Source organism: Prunus avium, chromosome 3 (genome assembly GCF_965620075.1).
Source record: "Prunus avium chromosome 3, drPruAviu1.hap1.1, whole genome shotgun sequence".
NCBI lineage: Eukaryota > Viridiplantae > Streptophyta > Magnoliopsida > Rosales > Rosaceae > Prunus > Prunus avium.
Genome location: NC_142286.1, coordinates 9,667,835 through 9,686,027, shown reverse-complemented (window position 1 = coordinate 9,686,027; position 18,193 = coordinate 9,667,835). Strand labels below are relative to the sequence as shown.

The 18,193-nt window shown below is 44.5% G+C and overlaps 2 protein-coding genes and 1 pseudogene across 2 annotated transcripts; 2 read left to right on the top strand and 1 right to left on the bottom strand.

Moving 5' to 3' along the window:
* The first annotated feature begins 683 nt into the window (after nt 1-683).
* On the top strand, nt 684-3,602 carry LOC148295578 (uncharacterized). Its single transcript, XM_088250529.1, has 3 exons — nt 684-1,811; nt 1,920-2,191; nt 2,555-3,602. Exons 1-3 carry the CDS (start codon nt 684-686, stop codon nt 3,600-3,602), a joined length of 2,448 nt encoding a protein of 815 aa, XP_088106655.1.
* Nucleotides 3,603-10,530: 6,928 nt separating this feature from the next.
* On the top strand, nt 10,531-11,659 carry LOC148295577 (uncharacterized; annotated as a pseudogene).
* Nucleotides 11,660-15,921: 4,262 nt separating this feature from the next.
* Nucleotides 15,922-17,755, bottom strand: LOC110773521 (uncharacterized). Its single transcript, XM_088250020.1, has 3 exons — nt 17,637-17,755; nt 16,797-16,903; nt 15,922-16,424 (listed from the first exon to the last, which is right to left on the bottom strand). Exons 2-3 carry the CDS (start codon nt 16,885-16,887, stop codon nt 16,153-16,155), a joined length of 363 nt encoding a protein of 120 aa, XP_088106146.1. The 5' UTR covers nt 16,888-16,903; nt 17,637-17,755; the 3' UTR covers nt 15,922-16,152.
* Between the last annotated feature and the right edge of the window lie 438 nt (nt 17,756-18,193).

Sequence of the window (18,193 nt, the reverse complement as noted above, 5' to 3'; positions counted from 1 at the left end):
GCGAACAGTATGCCGCACGATTCAGCCATGAATACTCGAGATGTCCGGATACCGATGACAGGGCAGCCTACGGCGCCTTCAAGAGTGGCCTACGGTCCTCACACTTCCGGTATCTGGTACACAGCAGCAATTGGCGTACGTACAATGAACTCATGAAACAAGCGGCAATCCACGCCAAAGCTGAGTACTTCAACTCGAGGGCCGAGCCCACGGCTCGGCAGAGCGAACCCGTACAGCGTTCCTCCGCGGCACAGGCATCGCCGTTCGCTCCATCAGCACAAACTGCCGAACACCTTGAAAGCCACAAGCGTAAAGACGCCGGAAGCTCCCAAAGGGGGCATTCCAAGAAAAACAAGAGCATGTATGGCATGGACAACTACCGAGCCCCACTACCGGCACATAACCAGGGGACAGAGGTGTTCACCCTGCTCAACACCTCCTACGAGGCGGTGCTGATGAACGAAAACGAGATAATCCCGAAGCCATCGTTCAGAAAGCCCAATCGGCAGGACGGCATGGATACAGGGAAATTCTGCCGATACCATCAGCAGAATAGTCACAATACCGAGGACTGCATAAGTTTGCGAAAAATCGTTGAACGGTTAATTCGGGAAGGCAAACTAGATTAATACATAGCCAGGCCCCAACATGCGCCAGTCCCGAACGCTAATCGACAGATCAACATGATCAGCACGATCAGCGGAGGCCTAACCCTTGCCGGAGCATCTAACCGATCGATAAAGCAGTATGTCAGGGCGACACAGTACCCCCAAGTCCTCGGCATTGAAAGCAGCCGGCACACAAAGATGCTGAAGGTCAGGTGGGAACCCATCACCTTCTCCGAAGAAGAAGAGGAAGGGATCATCTACCCACATAACGACCCTATGATCATCCGAGCCGAGATTGCCGAGTTCGATGTCGGACGAATCCTGATCGACAATAGGAGTTCGGTAAATGTCATCTTCACCGATGCATTCAAAGAACTCGGGATAGATGACAGCCAGGTCAATCGGCAACTCTCGCCTCTCCTAAGCTTTTCGGGAGACCTGGTCCAACCAATCGGCAGCGTCAGCCTGCCAAATTCTTTCGGCACAGCCCCACGAAGGACCATGGTCTTCGACCAGTTCCTTGTGGTGGGCTGTCCTACGGCGTACAACGTTATTGTCGGCCGAACGGCGCTCACGGCAATAAAGGCCCACTTGTCCCCCCACATGCTACTCATGAAGTTCCCAACTTGCTACGGCACGGGGGCAATCAGGGGCGATCAATTGAGCGCTCAGAACTGCTACGCCACAGCGTTGAAATCGGCAGCTCCGCACAAGCAAAAGGAAACCTTCACGGTCGCAGACTTGCCGAACGGCAATGAACCAGTAGACGATCCAAGGGAGGAAATGCCCACCCCGGTGGCACAACCTGCCGAGGATCTCGAAACGGTGGCGCTAGACGAACGTCAACCGGAACGGTGTGTAAGGATCGGTACCATGCTGAATGCCACCCTCCGTGCCGAATTCATTCAGTTCCTTCGGCAGAATTCGGAGGTCTTTGCCTGGTCCTACAACGACATGCCGGGCATATCCCCTGATATCATCAGCCACAAGCTGAGTATCTCGCCAGCATTCAAACCGGTCAGGCAAAAGCGCCGATCCTATGATACCGAACGGTATGAAGCCATGAAAAACGAAGTAGACAAACTCATGACCATCGGCTTCATACGGGAGGCCATATACCCAGAATGGCTGGCAAACTCAGTCATGGTTCGGAAGGCAAAGGGCGGATGGCGAATGTGCCAGGACTATACCGACCTCAATAAGGCCTGTCCGAAGGATAGCTTCCCGTTGCCACGCATCGATCAGCTGGTTGACGCCACTGCCGGTCACACGCTGCTCAGCTTCATGGACGCATACTCTGGATATAACCAGATCTTCATGCACCCTGCCGACAGCGAACACACGGCGTTCATAACAGACAAAGGCCTGTATTGCTATAACGTCATGCCGTTCGGCTTGAAGAATGCAGGGGCAACCTACCAAAGACTGGTGAACCGAATCTTCGCTGAGCAGATCGGCAGCACCATGGAGGTCTACGTGGATGACATGCTAGTAAAGAGCCGAACGGCAGGCGAACACCTGAAAAACCTATCGCTCATGTTCGGCATCTTGAAGGATTACCGAATGAGGCTCAACCCGACGAAGTGCGCCTTCGGCGTATCTTCCGGGAGATTCCTTGGTTTCATGATCAGCCAAAGGGGTATTGAGGCAAACCCCGATAAAATCAAGGCCATAATTGACATGGAGGTGCCGAAGACACAGAAGGACATCCAGAGCCTTACCGGACGAGTGGCAGCCCTCACTCGTTTCATCTCCAAAGCCACAGACAAGTGTGCACCGTTCTTCAAAGCCTTGAAAGGGGGCAAACATCATATAGAGTGGACTGCCGAATGCGACAAGGCGTTTCAAGACTTGAAGGACTACATGGGCAGAGCTTCGCTACTGTCAAAACCCCTCCCTGGGGAAACACTCTCTCTATATCTATCGGTATCCAACACTGCCGTCAGCTCAGTATTGATACGGATCCCGGAGAAGGCAGAGCTACCGATCTTCTACGTCAGTAAGGCCCTTCAGGGGGCAGAGTCTCGGTACCCCCCACTCGAGCAGCTGGCTTTAGCTCTGGTCGTTTCTGCCCAGCGGTTGAGGCCCTATTTTCAGGCCCACACCATCATCGTTCTGACCAACCAGCCCCTTCGGCAAGTTTTTCAAAAACCAGAAACATCCGAAAGGCTGGTGAAATGGGCGATCGAGCTAGGAGAATTCGACGTACAGTTCAAACCCAGGCCTGCCGAAAAAGGACAAGCCGTAGCAGACTTCATCGCTGAACTAACACCTTCGGAGGCTTCAGAACCTGAAAAAACCCCTCCTCAGGAAGGCCTACCAAACGGCAGTCGTCTCGACCTGTCAACTCCTTTCTGGATCCTGCACATTGACGGCTCGGCAAACCAACAAGGATGCGGAGCTGGTCTGGTACTCACCGCTCCCGATGGAGCCAAAATTGAATATGCCATCAGGTTTGGCTTCCGAACGTCCAACAACGAAGCCGAATACGAGGCGCTTTTGGCCGGCCTACGGCTCGCCAGAAGCATGGGAGCAACTCAGATCAGCATCTACAGCGACTCACAGCTAATAGTGAACCAGGTGACTGCGGATTTCGCAACAAAGGACGCATCAATGACGGCGTACCTCACGGCAGCACACCAACTGCTAAAAAAGTTCCAGGCGTACGAAATTCGGCAAATACCAAGAAACGAGAACAGTTATGCCGACGCCCTCGCCAGACTGGTTTCGGCAATCAACGACAAAGTAGGTCGAAAGATCCCCGTCGAGATACTGACCCTTCCGAGCACAGCCATTGCCGAGATCTGCGCTATAGAATACAACAACACATGGATGTCGCCTATTCATGCTTACTTAACGATCGGCACCCTTCCTGCAGACAAGGCCAAGGCCAGACAGCTGCATTACCGATCGACAAGGTACATTGTCATCAACGACATCCTGTACAAACGTGGCTACTCGACCCCCTACATGAAATGTATCACCGAAGAGTAGGGCGAATATGTCCTTCGGGATATCCACAGTGGTGTCTGCGGCGATCACTCCGGTTCTAAATCCCTAGCCCACAAGGCCTTTCGGCAAGGCTACTACTGGCCATCAATGCATCGGGATGCAATAGCAATGGTGAAGAGGTGCGATAAATGCTAACGGTTCGGCAATATTCCCCACCTGCCTGCCGAACCCCTTACACCGATCGTAAGTCCATGGCCGTTCGCCCAATGGGGGCTCGACCTGATTGGTCCAATGCCACAGGGCAAGGGACAGGTTAAGTATGCAATTGTTGCCGTGGACTATTTTACGAAATGGGTTGAGGTCGAGGCCCTAGCCACCATAACGGCGGCAAGAGTCGAAGAATTTGTCTGGACCAATATCTGGTGCCGCTTCGGCATCCCCTACGCCATCATCACTGATAACAGCAGACAGTTCGATTCGGAGCTCTTCAGGCAGTTCTGCACTCGCCTTAAAATCAACCTGTTCTTCGCCTCGCCAGCTCACCCACAATCGAACGGTCAGGTAGAGGCAATAAATAAAATCATCAAGAAACTCTTGAAACGGCAACTCAACAGTGCCAAAGGCGCTTGGCCGGAGAAGCTTCCCGAAGCTCTGTGGGCCATACGAATATCCTACCGAACCTCCACAGGGGAAACTCCCTTCAGCCTTGCATTCGGCTCAGAAGCCGTTGTCCCAATTAAGATCGGTGAGCCTTCTTACCGAATGGAAAGCTTCGAGCCGAAGGCTAACAAGGCAGCACTCGCATTGAGCCTGGATTTAATTGAAGAACGACGAACGGTAGCCAACCTTCAGAACGAAGCTTACAAACAGCGCGTCTCTCGGTACTACGACTCAAGGGTCAAATCATGTTCCTTCAGAATCGGGGACTGGGTCATGCGCAAAGTTTCGCTTGCAACAAAAAACCCAATGGAAGGAACCCTCGGACCTTCCTGGGAAGGAACCCTCGGACCTTCCTGGGAAGGACCCTATGAAATCATCGGCATCCTTCGATCCGGCACCTACAGGCTCCGAGACACAGATGGGAAGACCCTCGGTCACCCATGGAATGTGGACCATCTCAAGAGTTATTTTAAATGAAGTCCCTTAGCTAACGGCATGGGCGGAATTTGTATTTTTGCCCACGGCATATATATATATAAAATGAGATTATTCAGTTCCACATATTCAGAACGTCATATCCTAGCGGTATTCGTTCAAAAAATTGTTTCGGTAGGGCTCACCAAAATGAGCCACAGTAACATTGCCTACGGCAATTAAAAGCTACACCGCTACATGCTTACTACCGATTCCAACTTAGCTTGTCAATTTTTATTCCAAGTTAATACAGTAGGTACGAGCCTACGGCAGTACAATGCCCCAGAATTACCTACGGTATTCTCATCGCGCATAAGCTACAAAACTATACGGTACCCGAGACTTGCCCACGGCATCTCTATGGACGAAAGGCTAATGGGGCCTTGTTCCTTTGGTTTTGTCTACCGATAGCGGAGACACTGGCTAAATCCAAAGCAAACAAATTCCTAAGTGGCCAATGGCCCAATCGGTAATTATCCTAAAAACAGTTATTAGCCTACGGCAGTAACAAGTATGGATAAAATTCAAGTAAAATAAACAAAAGGTAACTTGAATTAAAAAGATGCCCTCGGCATCAATATGTTCAGACATTTTGCCAACGGCAATTAAAATACATAAAAAATTACGAAAAGTAGCTCAGGCCTCGGCAGCCCGATCTCCCTGGTCGTCGGTAGTCTCCACCACGGCATCGACGGTGGCGTCAGGGGCATCCTCGGCATCAGGACCCTCGGCATATTCAGGAGCATCCTCCCCCTCATACTCCTCGATCATCTCTTCTGTGATGCCTTCCGGTAGGGGAGGAGGATCGGCAGCGAAGTTCAGGTTCAGCTTCTGGCCCGGGTTAAACCGCTTGAAACGGTAGATGAGGTCCGCCATCTCCGAAGCCACTTCATTATCCACCAGAGAGGTGAACTCAGAGGAGGAACGGTATCCCCTGATGGCTTCGTTAACGGCAGCCTCTATCTCCGCTGCCTTCGACCGCTCAGAAGCCTCGAGCGCCGTCTGCACGGCCACCTTAGCACCCTCGGCATCCCTAACGGCCTGCTCCGCACCGTCCAGGGCCTCGCGCATCTCAGCAAGCTTCGCCTTGTGCGCCTGGATCTGCCGTTCGGCAGCATGCATATCCTCCACGAGATGGGCGTGGTCCTGGAGAGCCTTCGTAGCATCGGCAACCTTGGAGCGGCCGTCCTCATAGAGCCGCTTCGCGTGTTCAGCAGCAGCGATGACTCTTTTCATACACAGCCACATGTCCATCGACGCCTGAAAAATGAAGCCGCAGGTTAGTACCGAACGAAAGATAAAAACAACAAAAAGACCAAAGGAGTTAGAAGGTTACCATGGCCTGCAGACGGAAGGCTCGCCCAGCCTCCTCCCGAAGAGCCCTCTTTGGCAGCTCGTCGATCTCAGCCAAGTCCATCTGCGGGCCCACGATCATGCGGTTCGCAAACTGGACCGTCTTCGAGGGACATGCCAGGGTGACTGCCTCGGTAGGGCCCTCCTCATCCTCGGCCGCAAAGACGGCCCTCGGCGGGTCAGCTAGCCGCACCCTTTTGGGGGTGGAGGCGGCATCCAGGTCTACTGTCAGTGGCCGCTTCCCGGAAGCCTTGGAAGAAGCGGCATCGGCACCCTGACCCGGGTGGAGGACCAGCTCGCTGAGCGGCACCCTTCTACTCACAGGCTCGGCATGGCGCTGCCTCTGCCGTTCGGAAGGAGGCTGCTCCTCGACGTCAGCTTGGCCGACCCTCTCTGCCGAAGCCTCGGGATGCCGTTTCTGTTTTTCCCCTTTCGCAAGCACCTGGAGGCGCCGCTTCGAGGTCTCCGACATCTTCTTGGCCTCGGCAGTCTTCCTGGCCTCTGACACTGCAAGAACGGAACGGTGGAGTTAGCCGAAGAAGTAAAAAATAAAAAAAATAAAAAGAAAAAGAAAAACTCAAGTGAACTTACTCTCGGCAGGGTTCGCAAGGCGGGCTCTGACGAGGTTCTCGGTGAAGAGGAACTGTGGATATTCCCTTCCACCAACAGGAACCTTCAACCTCACTCTGTCGATCTGCCGAAGCTCTGACTGGGTTGCCGTTGGCTACTTCAGTTTGCCTGCAAAAGTAAGGAAGTTAGGATAGTCCACAAAACAAAACCAATTAACCTACCGTTCGGTATGGTAGCAACCTACCGGCAATCTGGAAAGTGGTTGGGATGTGGAAGCGAACGGGAACTCCCGAGGGCGACTCCCAGTCGCCAGAAAGAAGAACCCGCCGATTCCTCCAGGACTTCTGGGAGGTTGGCACGGCCACAAGAAAATGGCCCCTTTCGGAAGCCTTGAGACAGTTCGCCTGAACCCAGCCACCATGATCGGTACTCTTGGACTTGGTGATGCTGTACAGGTGGGAGAACTGCTCGTATGAAGGCCCCTCCTCATCGGCAAGACCGAATGCCGTTACAACCCCCATCAGAACGGCCCAGAAGTTCGGATTGAACTGCCCTGGGGCATACCCAATCTGAGCCAGGATCCGTTGAACTGGAGGCTGCAACGGCAGCTTAACGCCCTGCTGAAGGACATCGGTGAAGAACGCAACCTCGCCGTCCTGGGGGTTGCTCAGGGATTCGGTAGGGCTCGGGATCCTCATCCCTACTGAATCAGGGATCATATACTCTGCCCTAATCTTTGCCAGCTCTCGGTAGGTCAGCTTATTGGGCGGTAGATAATCTACGTCAAAGAGCTGCTCCCTCGGTACCCCCATCGGTACCCTTTGATTCCCTCTACTCACTATTGTTACCCTCGGTAGGGAAGCTGGCTCAGAAGTCTCTTCACGGCCGGAAGTGGAAGCCTCTTCACGTTGACTAGAAGATGCCTCCGGCATCCGAGCATCTTCCATCTGAGGTTCGGAACGCGGACCCAGCCCAGCTTGATGACCGTAGCTATACACGACCGCCAACGGTAGGGGCTGACTAGTCATAAGCCCCTTACCGATCCCATGAGTGGGCGCAGGTCTGAACCTCTCGCCAACGACCTCAACCTCAGAGTCACTATCACTCTCGGTATCTTGGCCAATCTCCTCACTTTCGGTATCCCTTCGCCTATCTGGGGACTCCTCCTCAAACGCGTTGGGCTCACTCTCAAACCCTGACTCGCTATCAGACATCTACAAAAAGCAACGAAAGGAAACTAAGGGCCATGCAATGAGCTATCCTACCGATGCCTACGTCTCTACCTATGGCAACTAGACTACCGAACCACACCCCACTTGCATAAAGTTCTAAGTCTAGTTCAAACCATGGAAGGACGTATGCACAATGAAAAAAGAAAAAATAGCAAAGTTACCGAACGGTACCTTGTGTGAATTGGAATGAAAGGGCAAGAATCGCTTTGCCTTCCGTTTGCTTTCACCGGAAATCGTCTCTGGTACCGAATCAAGTCGCCGGAAATCGCCTCTGTTACCGTTTGCTCTCGTCGGAAATCGCCTGGACAGAGCTCTCGCCTCACTCACAAATGCAAAGTGAGTTTTGCCTCAGAGACTCCCTCTATTTATAGGGCGAAAGTTGCAACGGTACACCTCGAAATACCAAACGGCGCATTAATGGCGCCGCTCCGCGTGATAAGACGCACCACGTGTAGTGCGCTGAGAGGAACCTCTGACAGCACGCTGGGTGCAGAAGACGAAGCGTCATTCTGTCCCATCACTACCCCTCACTGTGCACGAGGTCGCATGAGAAAAGATCAAACCCGCCCAAGTTAACAGAACATCGGCAAGCATATCTCGGAACCCCTTAACATACTAAAACCTGCCGAACGGTAACCCTCGAAGTGGCGACTCTTGAGTTTCCGGGCAAGTTTTTGAAGTCAATCGGCACCAGGACAAGGCCCCAGCGCGCCTCCCTGACAGACTACCGAACGGTAGATTAACCGAGCGGCTACCGAAGGACATACAAGTCCCCGACCGAGAAATCTCGCTCGAGAACTTGGGGGACTCCTGTTTACACCCAAAATAAACAGCCAATAAGGGCAAGACACGTGGAGAGAACTGGGCTTGGTCAGAGGCGCCCTCGGCACTCTACCTACCGATCTCTCCATTAGGGCAACGCCCTCTCCTGGGACACGAGCACGCTCCCAAGCGACGCCCACAGTCCCACATCGAAATAATCAACAAAATGCACACCTCCCAAGACCTATAAAAGGAGGCCAACTATCCCAAAATAGAGGTAATCAGAACTTACGGCATACAAGCCTATTGATCTGTCAGTTGAACTTTCTATTCCAGAACTTACTTAAGCATCGGAGAGCCTTCGGCCGGTACCACACCGGTGCCCTAGGTCTTACCGTGCGTTTGCTCATATTGCAGATCGCGTAGACTACCGAGGCATCAAGGATACCGAAGGCATAAAATTACTAAGTTGACCCTCTAAGTCAAAGAACCACTTTTTAGCGTCAACAATTATGAAGGAACCTCTCATCATTGAAGCATTCATGTTACCCTAACTACCTAGAATTTTATGGGATCCAATTGAAATGAAGTTACTTATAGACCAATGTAATATGTTAAAAAGATAATTGGCATGCGCGAAAGGCGCTAGTTAACTAGAACACAAAGCATGACTGTGTATACGTATAACTAAGAGCTCTGGTTTGATTCATTGTATGTTACTGAAAATACAATTATATTAAGGGTAAGAAAATCACATGGAATTCTGAATGCTTTGGTTCCAAAGTAGTGATAATTAATTATGTGTCACCATGCATTGAGGAAGACAGGAAAAGTTTGATGATCAGATTCAGCAGCACCGGTCCAAAAGTGCCAACAAATAGCAAACACAATCATCAGATTCAGCAAGACATCTCTCATCCTTGAAGCATTCATGGTTTCCTACAAATTGCAAGATTGTCGTTTAATTTGTGTTCCGAAACTGATTTTGAAAAATTATAATACAATTCTTATAGGGAGCTGATTTTCCCACTCCTCTTTTGTGGACTTACACTGCCTTTTAAAAAAAATACTTTTTAATCAATTTTGTTCTTTTTTGTTCTTTATCTTTCCTATTCCACCCTTACCCTTCATTATTTTCTTTTTACTTCACTTTTATATTATTTCCTTTTCTTTATACTTAATTGTACTACTTGCACTCCATTTTCAATCTTTTTTTTCCTTTCATCGAGTAAAATAAATTAAGTATAAAAGAAATCATATAAAAGTGAAGTAAAAAGAAAGTAATGAATGATAAGGGTAGAATAGGAAAGAGTCTTAATAAAAAAGAACAAAATTGATTAAAAAGTATTAAAAAATAAAAGGGAGTGCAAGTGAACAAAAGGGGAATTGGAAAATCATTCCTTCTTATATTCTTATAGTATATTTAAGATCAGAAATTCAACATTGAGTTTGAAATTTGTGTCGATTAGACTATTTCCATTAGGAAGACTTTTCATTTATTTGGGTTGTCCATATTTCTAAATATGGTTTAATGCTATGAAACCAATTAGTGTAGTACCGTAGTACGGTGACATGGTATAACTCGTCCACGTGTTATAATACAAGTCAGGAGTACAATATCCACCCAAACCGACCGATCCAATCCAATTCGCTGAAATCAACAAGGCATAGAATCCCTTTGATCTTGGTTATTCACGTATAGAGAATCATTGAAGGTTTATTGTTTTCTTTTGTATTCTTCATCATTCTTGCTATCACGTGCTGCGTTAATTGGTAATCAAAGACTGGTTGGTTTACCATGCCGCCAAGGAGGGGACGTGGTGGAAACGATCAAGACGATTTTGAACGTTTGGCGCAGCAAGTTGAGCGCCTTATCCAATAGATGGGGACTTTAATGGTTCGTCAGCAACAGGAAGAAGATGATTATGAGAGTGAAACAAACCCTTTTAGTTAAGAAAATCACAGGGACGAGGTTCGACACAATGACAATTATGGTACGAGGTGTTGGGAAGCGGGTTTGAGAATTGATATTCATGAATTTCATGGCAGCTTTCAACCTGAGAATTTTCTTGATTGGCTTAATTCTGTAGAAGAGGTACTATAGTTTAAGGATGTTCTTGAAAATAAAAAAGTTTCCCTTGTAGCAACCAAATTTTGTGGGCATGGTGGCAGCCCTTTTGCAGTAGGGAAAAGAGAAGATTGAAACTTCGGAAAAATTGAGAAAGCATATGCGGTCAACCTTTCTACCACCCAATTACTCAAAATTAGTGTATCAACAACTTCAAAATTTGACACAAGGAAATCGTACGGTGGCTGAGTATACCACCGAATTTTATGAGTTAGTGGCTAGAAGTGACCTTTCTGAGACAGATAAGCAGTTAGCATCGTGATATACCTCGAACCTCTTCGATCCATTCTTAGTAGTGGAGGCGCAACAAAGAGCCTTGCAGTTGGAGAAACATATGAGTCGAAAGGCAAATAATGGAGGGGCTTGGTCTGGAAATAGCCAGAATAACCATGGTGGAGGAAGCAATTCAGCCCCTTTTCGTGCTTCTACTTCACTAGTTCATAACCAGAAGTCATTCGTGAGTGCCCCCTCTAGCAAGGCACAAACTGTGGGACCCAAACGTACTGCTTTTCGTTGTTTTAAGTGCGGGAAAACTGGACATCACTTAGCAGAAGACAGGAAAGGAGATAGAGTTGGTAAGGGTTTAATCATTGAACATGATGAAAATCAATTTCAAGAGTATCATGATTTCGAACATGGTCTGGTTTATGATGATGAACCCAATGATGTTGTGGAGGATTATGTGATTTGGGATGATGGCCCATTGCTTATGGTGAGAAGAACTTGTTTTACTCCTCGTGAAACAGAAGGTAGTGATGGCTGGCTTCGCAATAATATTTTCCAGACCACTTGTACTATTGGTGGCAAGACATACAAGTTGGTAATTGACCTCGGAAGTTGCGAAAACGTAATATCTGAAGAAGCCATCACAAGTTGATCAATTTTCTAAGATGACTCATTTTATCCCGTGCAAGAAGACTACGGACACAATCAATGTAGCCTAGCTTTTCTTTCGAGAAATGTATCGACTCCATGGGTTGCCTACTCTATTGTGTGCTTCTGGAAGCTTGCTAATACAAAATTAAATTTTAGTAGGGCCTCTACCATCCTCAAACTGATGGGCAGATTGTCAATCGATCCCTTGGAAATTTACTAAGAAGCTTGGTGGGAGATAATTTGACGTCATGGGATCAAAAGTTGAGCCAAGCAGAATTTTCTTTCGATCACTCTATCAATAGGACCACTAGGTTCAGTCCATTTTTTTGTTACTTATGGCTATAACCTAAAGTGTCCTCTTAACCTTGCACCAGTTCCATATTTGAAGTGAGTTAATGTCAAGGCAGAAAAATTTGTGGCTACACTTCAACAAATTCACTCAACAACAAAGCAGCGGCTTGAGGATGCCAATTCGAAATACAAGCAAGTGGCTGATGTGAAACGCCGATATGTTGAATTTGAGGTAGGTGGCTTTGTTTGGGCTATCTTGACTGAAGATCATTTTCTGGCTAGGGAATACAACAAGTTGGGTGTAAGAAAGATTGGTCCAATGGAGATTGTGGCTAAGATTAATCCAAACGCTTACCACCTCAAGCTTCCTAGTCATATACGTACTGCCGATGTGTTCAATGTCAAACATCTCTTTCCTTACTATGGTGATAGTTTTGACGAGGAAGATTTGAATTTGGGGAGGAATTCTTCTCAAACACGAGGAGGATGATGCAGCATGCATCGCTCATAATGTTCTGGTTCAGTTTGACAAGCTTAAGATGTGCAATTAATGTTCTAGGAATCTGTTTTAGGCAAATAGTTTTGTTTTCCTATTTCAATTAGAATTGGGAGTTTGGTTTAGGAAGTAAGTTTGTTTTCCTATTTCAGCTAGGGTTTGGAGTTTGGTTTGTTTTCCTTAAGTACAAAAACTATTTTATAGCTAATTGTAAGATAGTTTTTGACATTGAATATTAAACTTAGAGAATTCTCTCTATTTTCCTATCAACTTGGTATTCCACTGGAATCAACAAAGCATAGAACCCCTTTGTTCTTGGTTATTCTCATCTAGAGAATCACAAAGGATTGAAGGTTTATTGTTTTCTTTTGTATTCTTCATCATTCTTGCTATCACACGCTGCGTCACTATACTACGACACCATACAATAATTTCTCGTATGAAATATTGGGAGTTTTGGAAATAACGGTGGTCCTATAAATGGAGAAATTGTTTTTTGGTAAATAAGAATAAAAAGGGATATTTTTGGGGGTAATATGGGCATTGAGAAAAGTCACACTATCCACCTCAAGAAATCAGCTGATTTCAGCATGATCAGTAACGAAAATTTTGATATAAACTCCAAAAATGGAGAAATTACCACGTGTACAGTGCACCAAGTCAGCTCGTGATACTTCCACTTAAAATTTGCTATTTCTTTTTCTTTTCTTTTTTTTGAACTCGGTCACATGGTATCACTCGTCCACATGTTATAATACAAGTGAATATTTATTGATAATATATTCTAAAAGTGGGAAATATCAACCTTATCATTGATCCGTATTAGAACGCGCGAACAAGTTATACTACGTAACCTATCCTTCAGTACCACACACTAATTTCTCGTATTAAATATTGGGAATTTCAGAAATAACTGTGGTCCAATAAATGGAGAGAGTGTTTTTTTTATGGTAAATAAGAAATAAAAAGGGATATTTTTGGGGGGTAATATGGGCATTGAGAAAAGTCAAACTTTGTGCTTGTATCCTCTGTTATTCAGGACCTAGGAGAAGTATTTGAACTCAAAGATATGGGCAAGCTTAAGTATTTTCTTGGTCTCGAGGTACAATATCAAGCTAATGGAAAAGTGTTTGTTAATCAAGATTTAATAAAGAAAGCTGCAATGGACACATGTAAACCTTGTAGCACACCCTCAAGTTTTGAAAGATGATTGCTAGCTGATTTTACACTCTATTGCAGTATTGTAGGTGCCCTTCAATACTTAACTTTTACTCGACAGACATAGTCTTTGCAGTTAACACAATCTGTCAGTTTATGCATACTCCTACAGATGTACATTTTGGTATTGTCAATCGAATTGTTAGGTATCTGCAAGGAACATTGAAGCATGGTATTCCTTTCTCCCCTGGTTCTATGCTTCTCTTAGGGTTTTGTGATGCGGATTGGGCTGGAGATGCTAATACTCGCAGATCCACCACAGGCTATGTTGTTTTTTGTAGTGACAACTTATCAGCATTAGCTCTTAGTGCTAATCCTGTGCTTCACTCACGTATTATGCATATGGAAATAGATTTTCATTTCCTTCGTGAGAAAGTTCAGAACAAAGATCTCATTGTTCAATATGTTCCTACTGATGAACAAGTTGCCGACATTCTCACCATAATTAATGCGAATATATGACTTTTAAAATATAACGCATATAAATTATTATTTTGGTTACCTTATTATATCATTGAATATATATATCCCCTGCAGTTTGAGACGAGACTACTTCTATTGTTTGTTTGTGATTGTTGACCGTATCATATGTGAATTATATAGAGGTTATATGGCTTGAAATTCAATGGTTGCTGGTTGTTCAACTCAAATAAAAGTCAATCTAAGCAATCGATTATTCGCACTAGTAATGAAAAGTCGAAGTTAAACATGGGAGAAAGCCATGAACAAGCCATGAACAGATACTTGGACCATTGAACCCGTCACCCACATGTAAGTGGAGTTGGATAGAGTCAATTAATATGCGGGAAGTGCGTGTCAAATGGCTAGTATATATTGAAAGCTGAATTGGTTGGGGACGCGGGGTTTAAATAAGTAGTGTGTAGCATAATGGAAGAATCTTAGCGACTATAAATTACGTATACTCAACCCTAATAAAACACATAAATTGGGTTGAGAGAATTTCAATTGAGATGGGGTTACAAATGGTCAATTTTTGTCACTACTAAACAGAGCCATTCCTTCTTTAAAAAAAACAGACCATACTTAATCGGAGATACCGTGAAAAAAAAGAGCAACTTTGTACTGGAAATGCTCTGTTTTTTATGCATACTCTTACAGATGTACATTTTGGTATTGTCAAACTAATTCTAAGGTATCTGCAAGGAACATTGCAGTATGGTATTACTTTCTCCCCTGGTTCTATGCTTCTCTTAGGGTTTTGTGATCCGGATTGGGCTGGAGACCCTAATACTCGCAGATCCACCACAGGCTATGTTGTTTTTCTTGGTCATAATCCCATATCTTGGTCTTCAAAGAAGCAGGTTTCAGTTTCTCGTAGCTCCACAGAAGCCGAGTATTGTGCTCTTGCTCATTGTGCTGCAGAGATTTCCTCGATTTGACAAGTTTTCTGTGACCTGCATATGTTCATTCCAGAAGTTCCAGTCCTGCTTAGCTCTTAGTGCTAATCATGTGTTTCACTCACATATTAAGCATGTGGAAATTGATTTTCATTTCTTTCGTGAGAAAGTTCAGAACAAAGATCTCATTGTTCAATATGTTCCTACTGATGAACAAGTTGCCGACATTCTCAATTGAAATAGGAAAACACTGCTCCAATCTCAGCCTTCATAGTCCCATTTTTGTCAAACACTGCTCCAATCTCAGCCTTGGGTCTCCCCCAGCTGCAATTAAGGTGTCCAATTGGTTAAGATGAGACGACAAGGCTGTTAGCTTGACGTGTTAATTAGCATGTTGGTTAAGGTGTTCACGTGCTTATTAGCATGATTAGTTAGACTGTTAGCATGCGTAGCTTAGTGAAGAAGCAATGTACGTTTAGTTAGCTATATATATATATTAAGTCTTGGTTCAGATTGTTAAAAACTGGAATTAACTTAAACGTAAAGGATGCTTGAACAGAATATTTCGCAGTACAGAGATACGGCAGTTTTCCTCTCTTATATATATCTGAAAAACAAAGCTTACAAAATAACAATCTCCACAATAACCACTAACACAACAAGTGCAGATTTTGTGGAGTTCAACTACCTTAAGCAACGGAAGCAAATTTGAACGTGGTAAACAGACTAAACCACAACTTCTATATTCTAGGACTTCAGCTTGACTTGGTCTCTTCATGGCTATGTCAGCTTTATTTAATTAAAACTAATTAAACTTAACAACTTTTAACACAGATCATTTTCATTCATTGCGTAAGAAAACATTTTCAGAGAAATATATTGAGCTTTACTTTATTCTTCTTATCTCTAAAATAAAACCCAGATTACTATCTTTCGACCATGCTTAACAGAAAGAATATTCCATAGAGGAAGAAGGAAACTGATCTTCACAGCACGGGGACATGTTCATGAATGGCTTTAGCATTCAAAGTGAAACTGGATGATTAAGCTAAACATGATTCTAATTAAAGTAAATTAGAAAAGAGCTTAGTCCTTATTCTAATTAAACCAGCAAATACATAATAGAAGGTGTACGGCCCACCCTCATCATCTATGAACGGCTTGATTTTGATGTTCAAAATGAAGCCACATTGGACACTCGCAGACTACCACCACCAGTTACAATACCATGGTATGTCGTTGGCCTAGGAGACGGTCGAGGTGAAGGTCCTGGGTCTGGAGGTGGAGGAGTAAAAGGGGGTAGTGGCGGCGATTTGCTTGGAGGCAGAGGAGAACTTTCCGTACAAGAAGGATCATCAACTGTTGTCTGATGGGACAAGATAGCAGCAGAGGTTGAGGACCTTCCAAATATGATTATCCTCATGGATTGATCCCTTGGATTAGTTCCTGCAACATGCATACATGTAAATGCAGATCAGTAGATAATTTTAGTTGATGGTTTCTAGATTAAAATAGATTGCCAGTGTAAACGGAATGTTCTTTAATTTTTATTTTTCTGGATACAGACGCCCTTAGACCCGCCTGTTATTTTCTACATTTGCTTCGACTCACAACAGTTTTGATCAATTTTTACGACTTTTTGATATTATTCTTGGCAACGTGCATTAAGTTAGGGTTTTTAAGTTTTAAATCTATGTTATAACTTAAAATCTGTCAGCCCACGGGAAATAGTTAAAATATCACAAAAAATATATTTAACAGAAGAACACATACAATTATTGAATGTTTTTTGGTATCAAATCATATATGACAATTTACCTATCAAAGCCCTTGCATGAGCAGAACTGATCCAAGTTCCCACAGCAAACACAAGGATTATGAACGTGCCTCTCATCATTGAAGCATACATATGTGTCCCTAGCTGGCTACAATTCATTGAATGGAATTGAAATGAAGTTATTTATAGACCAATTAATGTACTACAGTACTGACTCATTTGTATTAGGTATAGGAATCACGATACTGGGGTAGTTGGTATACTCAACAGTCAAGGGCGGTCGTAAGACTAGTAGGATCATATGACATCAAAGCTTACAAGCACTGGTGGAACCAAGGCAAGGGCTGCCCAGGGACAGTTTGGGAAAAAAAAACAAATTAAATATACATATAGTCTATATTTTAACTGAAAATAAATAAATAAATATACAATTTCAGCCCCATTATGCATAGTAAGAGATCTTCCACATTTGTATTTGGTGTCAAAGTTTATCCCAACATCAATTTTAAAAAATTTCTTTTAATTTGTCTCCAAAAGAGAAGCATTTTTCTAAATGAAATTCACCCTTTCGCGAATAATATGGCTCTAATTTCAATTTTTTTCCTTGTGTTTACAATTATGTGATTTATATGATTTAATGTATACTTTTATTTCTAAAAAAACTACAGAAAATGTAAGTACAAAAAAAATTTATCATTAGATTTTAAGCTAATAACTTTAGCTAGCCCACCCATTAAAAAATTTCTGGTTCCGCCCTTGCTTACAAGGAATAATAATCAGGGGAGTTATGAAGGAACACTACTACAAAAAATATATTTAACAGAAGAACACATACAATTATTGCATGGTTTTTTGGTATCAAATCATATATGACAATTTACCTATCAAAGCCCTTGCATGAGCAGAACTGATCCAAGTTCCCACAGCAAACACAAGGATTATGAACGTGCCTCTCATCATTGAAGCATACATATGTGTCCCTAGCTGGCTACAATTCATTGAATGGAATTGAAATGAAGTTATTTATAGACCAATTAATGTACTACAGTACTGACTCATTTGTATTAGGTATAGGAATCACGATACTGGGGTAGTTGGTATACTTAACAGTCAAGGGCGGTCGTAAGACTAGTAGGATCATATGACATCAAAGCTTACAAGGAATAATAATCAGGGGAGTTATGAAGGAACACTACTACAGAAATTGAAATAAACAACGGGAATCCACCGTCGTGTAGCATGTTTTAAAACCGACGTGAAATCGACCGCCATCTTTTAATACATAAAATAACGATGGAAAATAACCGACATCGTTAATATATCACACGTCATTAAAAAAAACTAAAACCGACGTCTAATTCATACATAAATAGCTTAAAAAGACAACTTCGACTATATTAGACAACGGTTTTAGTAAAACACAGACATTTAAATAATG

Bases quoted from the DNA above. Each gene is read 5' to 3' on its own strand.
- LOC110773521 (XM_088250020.1), bottom strand. From the start codon at position 16,887: ATGTATGCTTCAATGATGAGAGGCACGTTCATAATCCTTGTGTTTGCT. The intron at 16,425-16,796 runs GTAAATTGTCAT...TGCATGTTGCAG, and splicing joins TCATGCAAGGGCTTTGATAG to GAACTAATCCAAGGGATCAA.
- LOC148295578 (XM_088250529.1), top strand. From the start codon at position 684: ATGATCAGCACGATCAGCGGAGGCCTAACCCTTGCCGGAGCATCTAAC. The intron at 1,812-1,919 runs GCCTGTCCGAAG...GGATATAACCAG, and splicing joins ACTATACCGACCTCAATAAG to ATCTTCATGCACCCTGCCGA. The intron at 2,192-2,554 runs GTGCGCCTTCGG...CACTGCCGTCAG, and splicing joins ATGAGGCTCAACCCGACGAA to CTCAGTATTGATACGGATCC.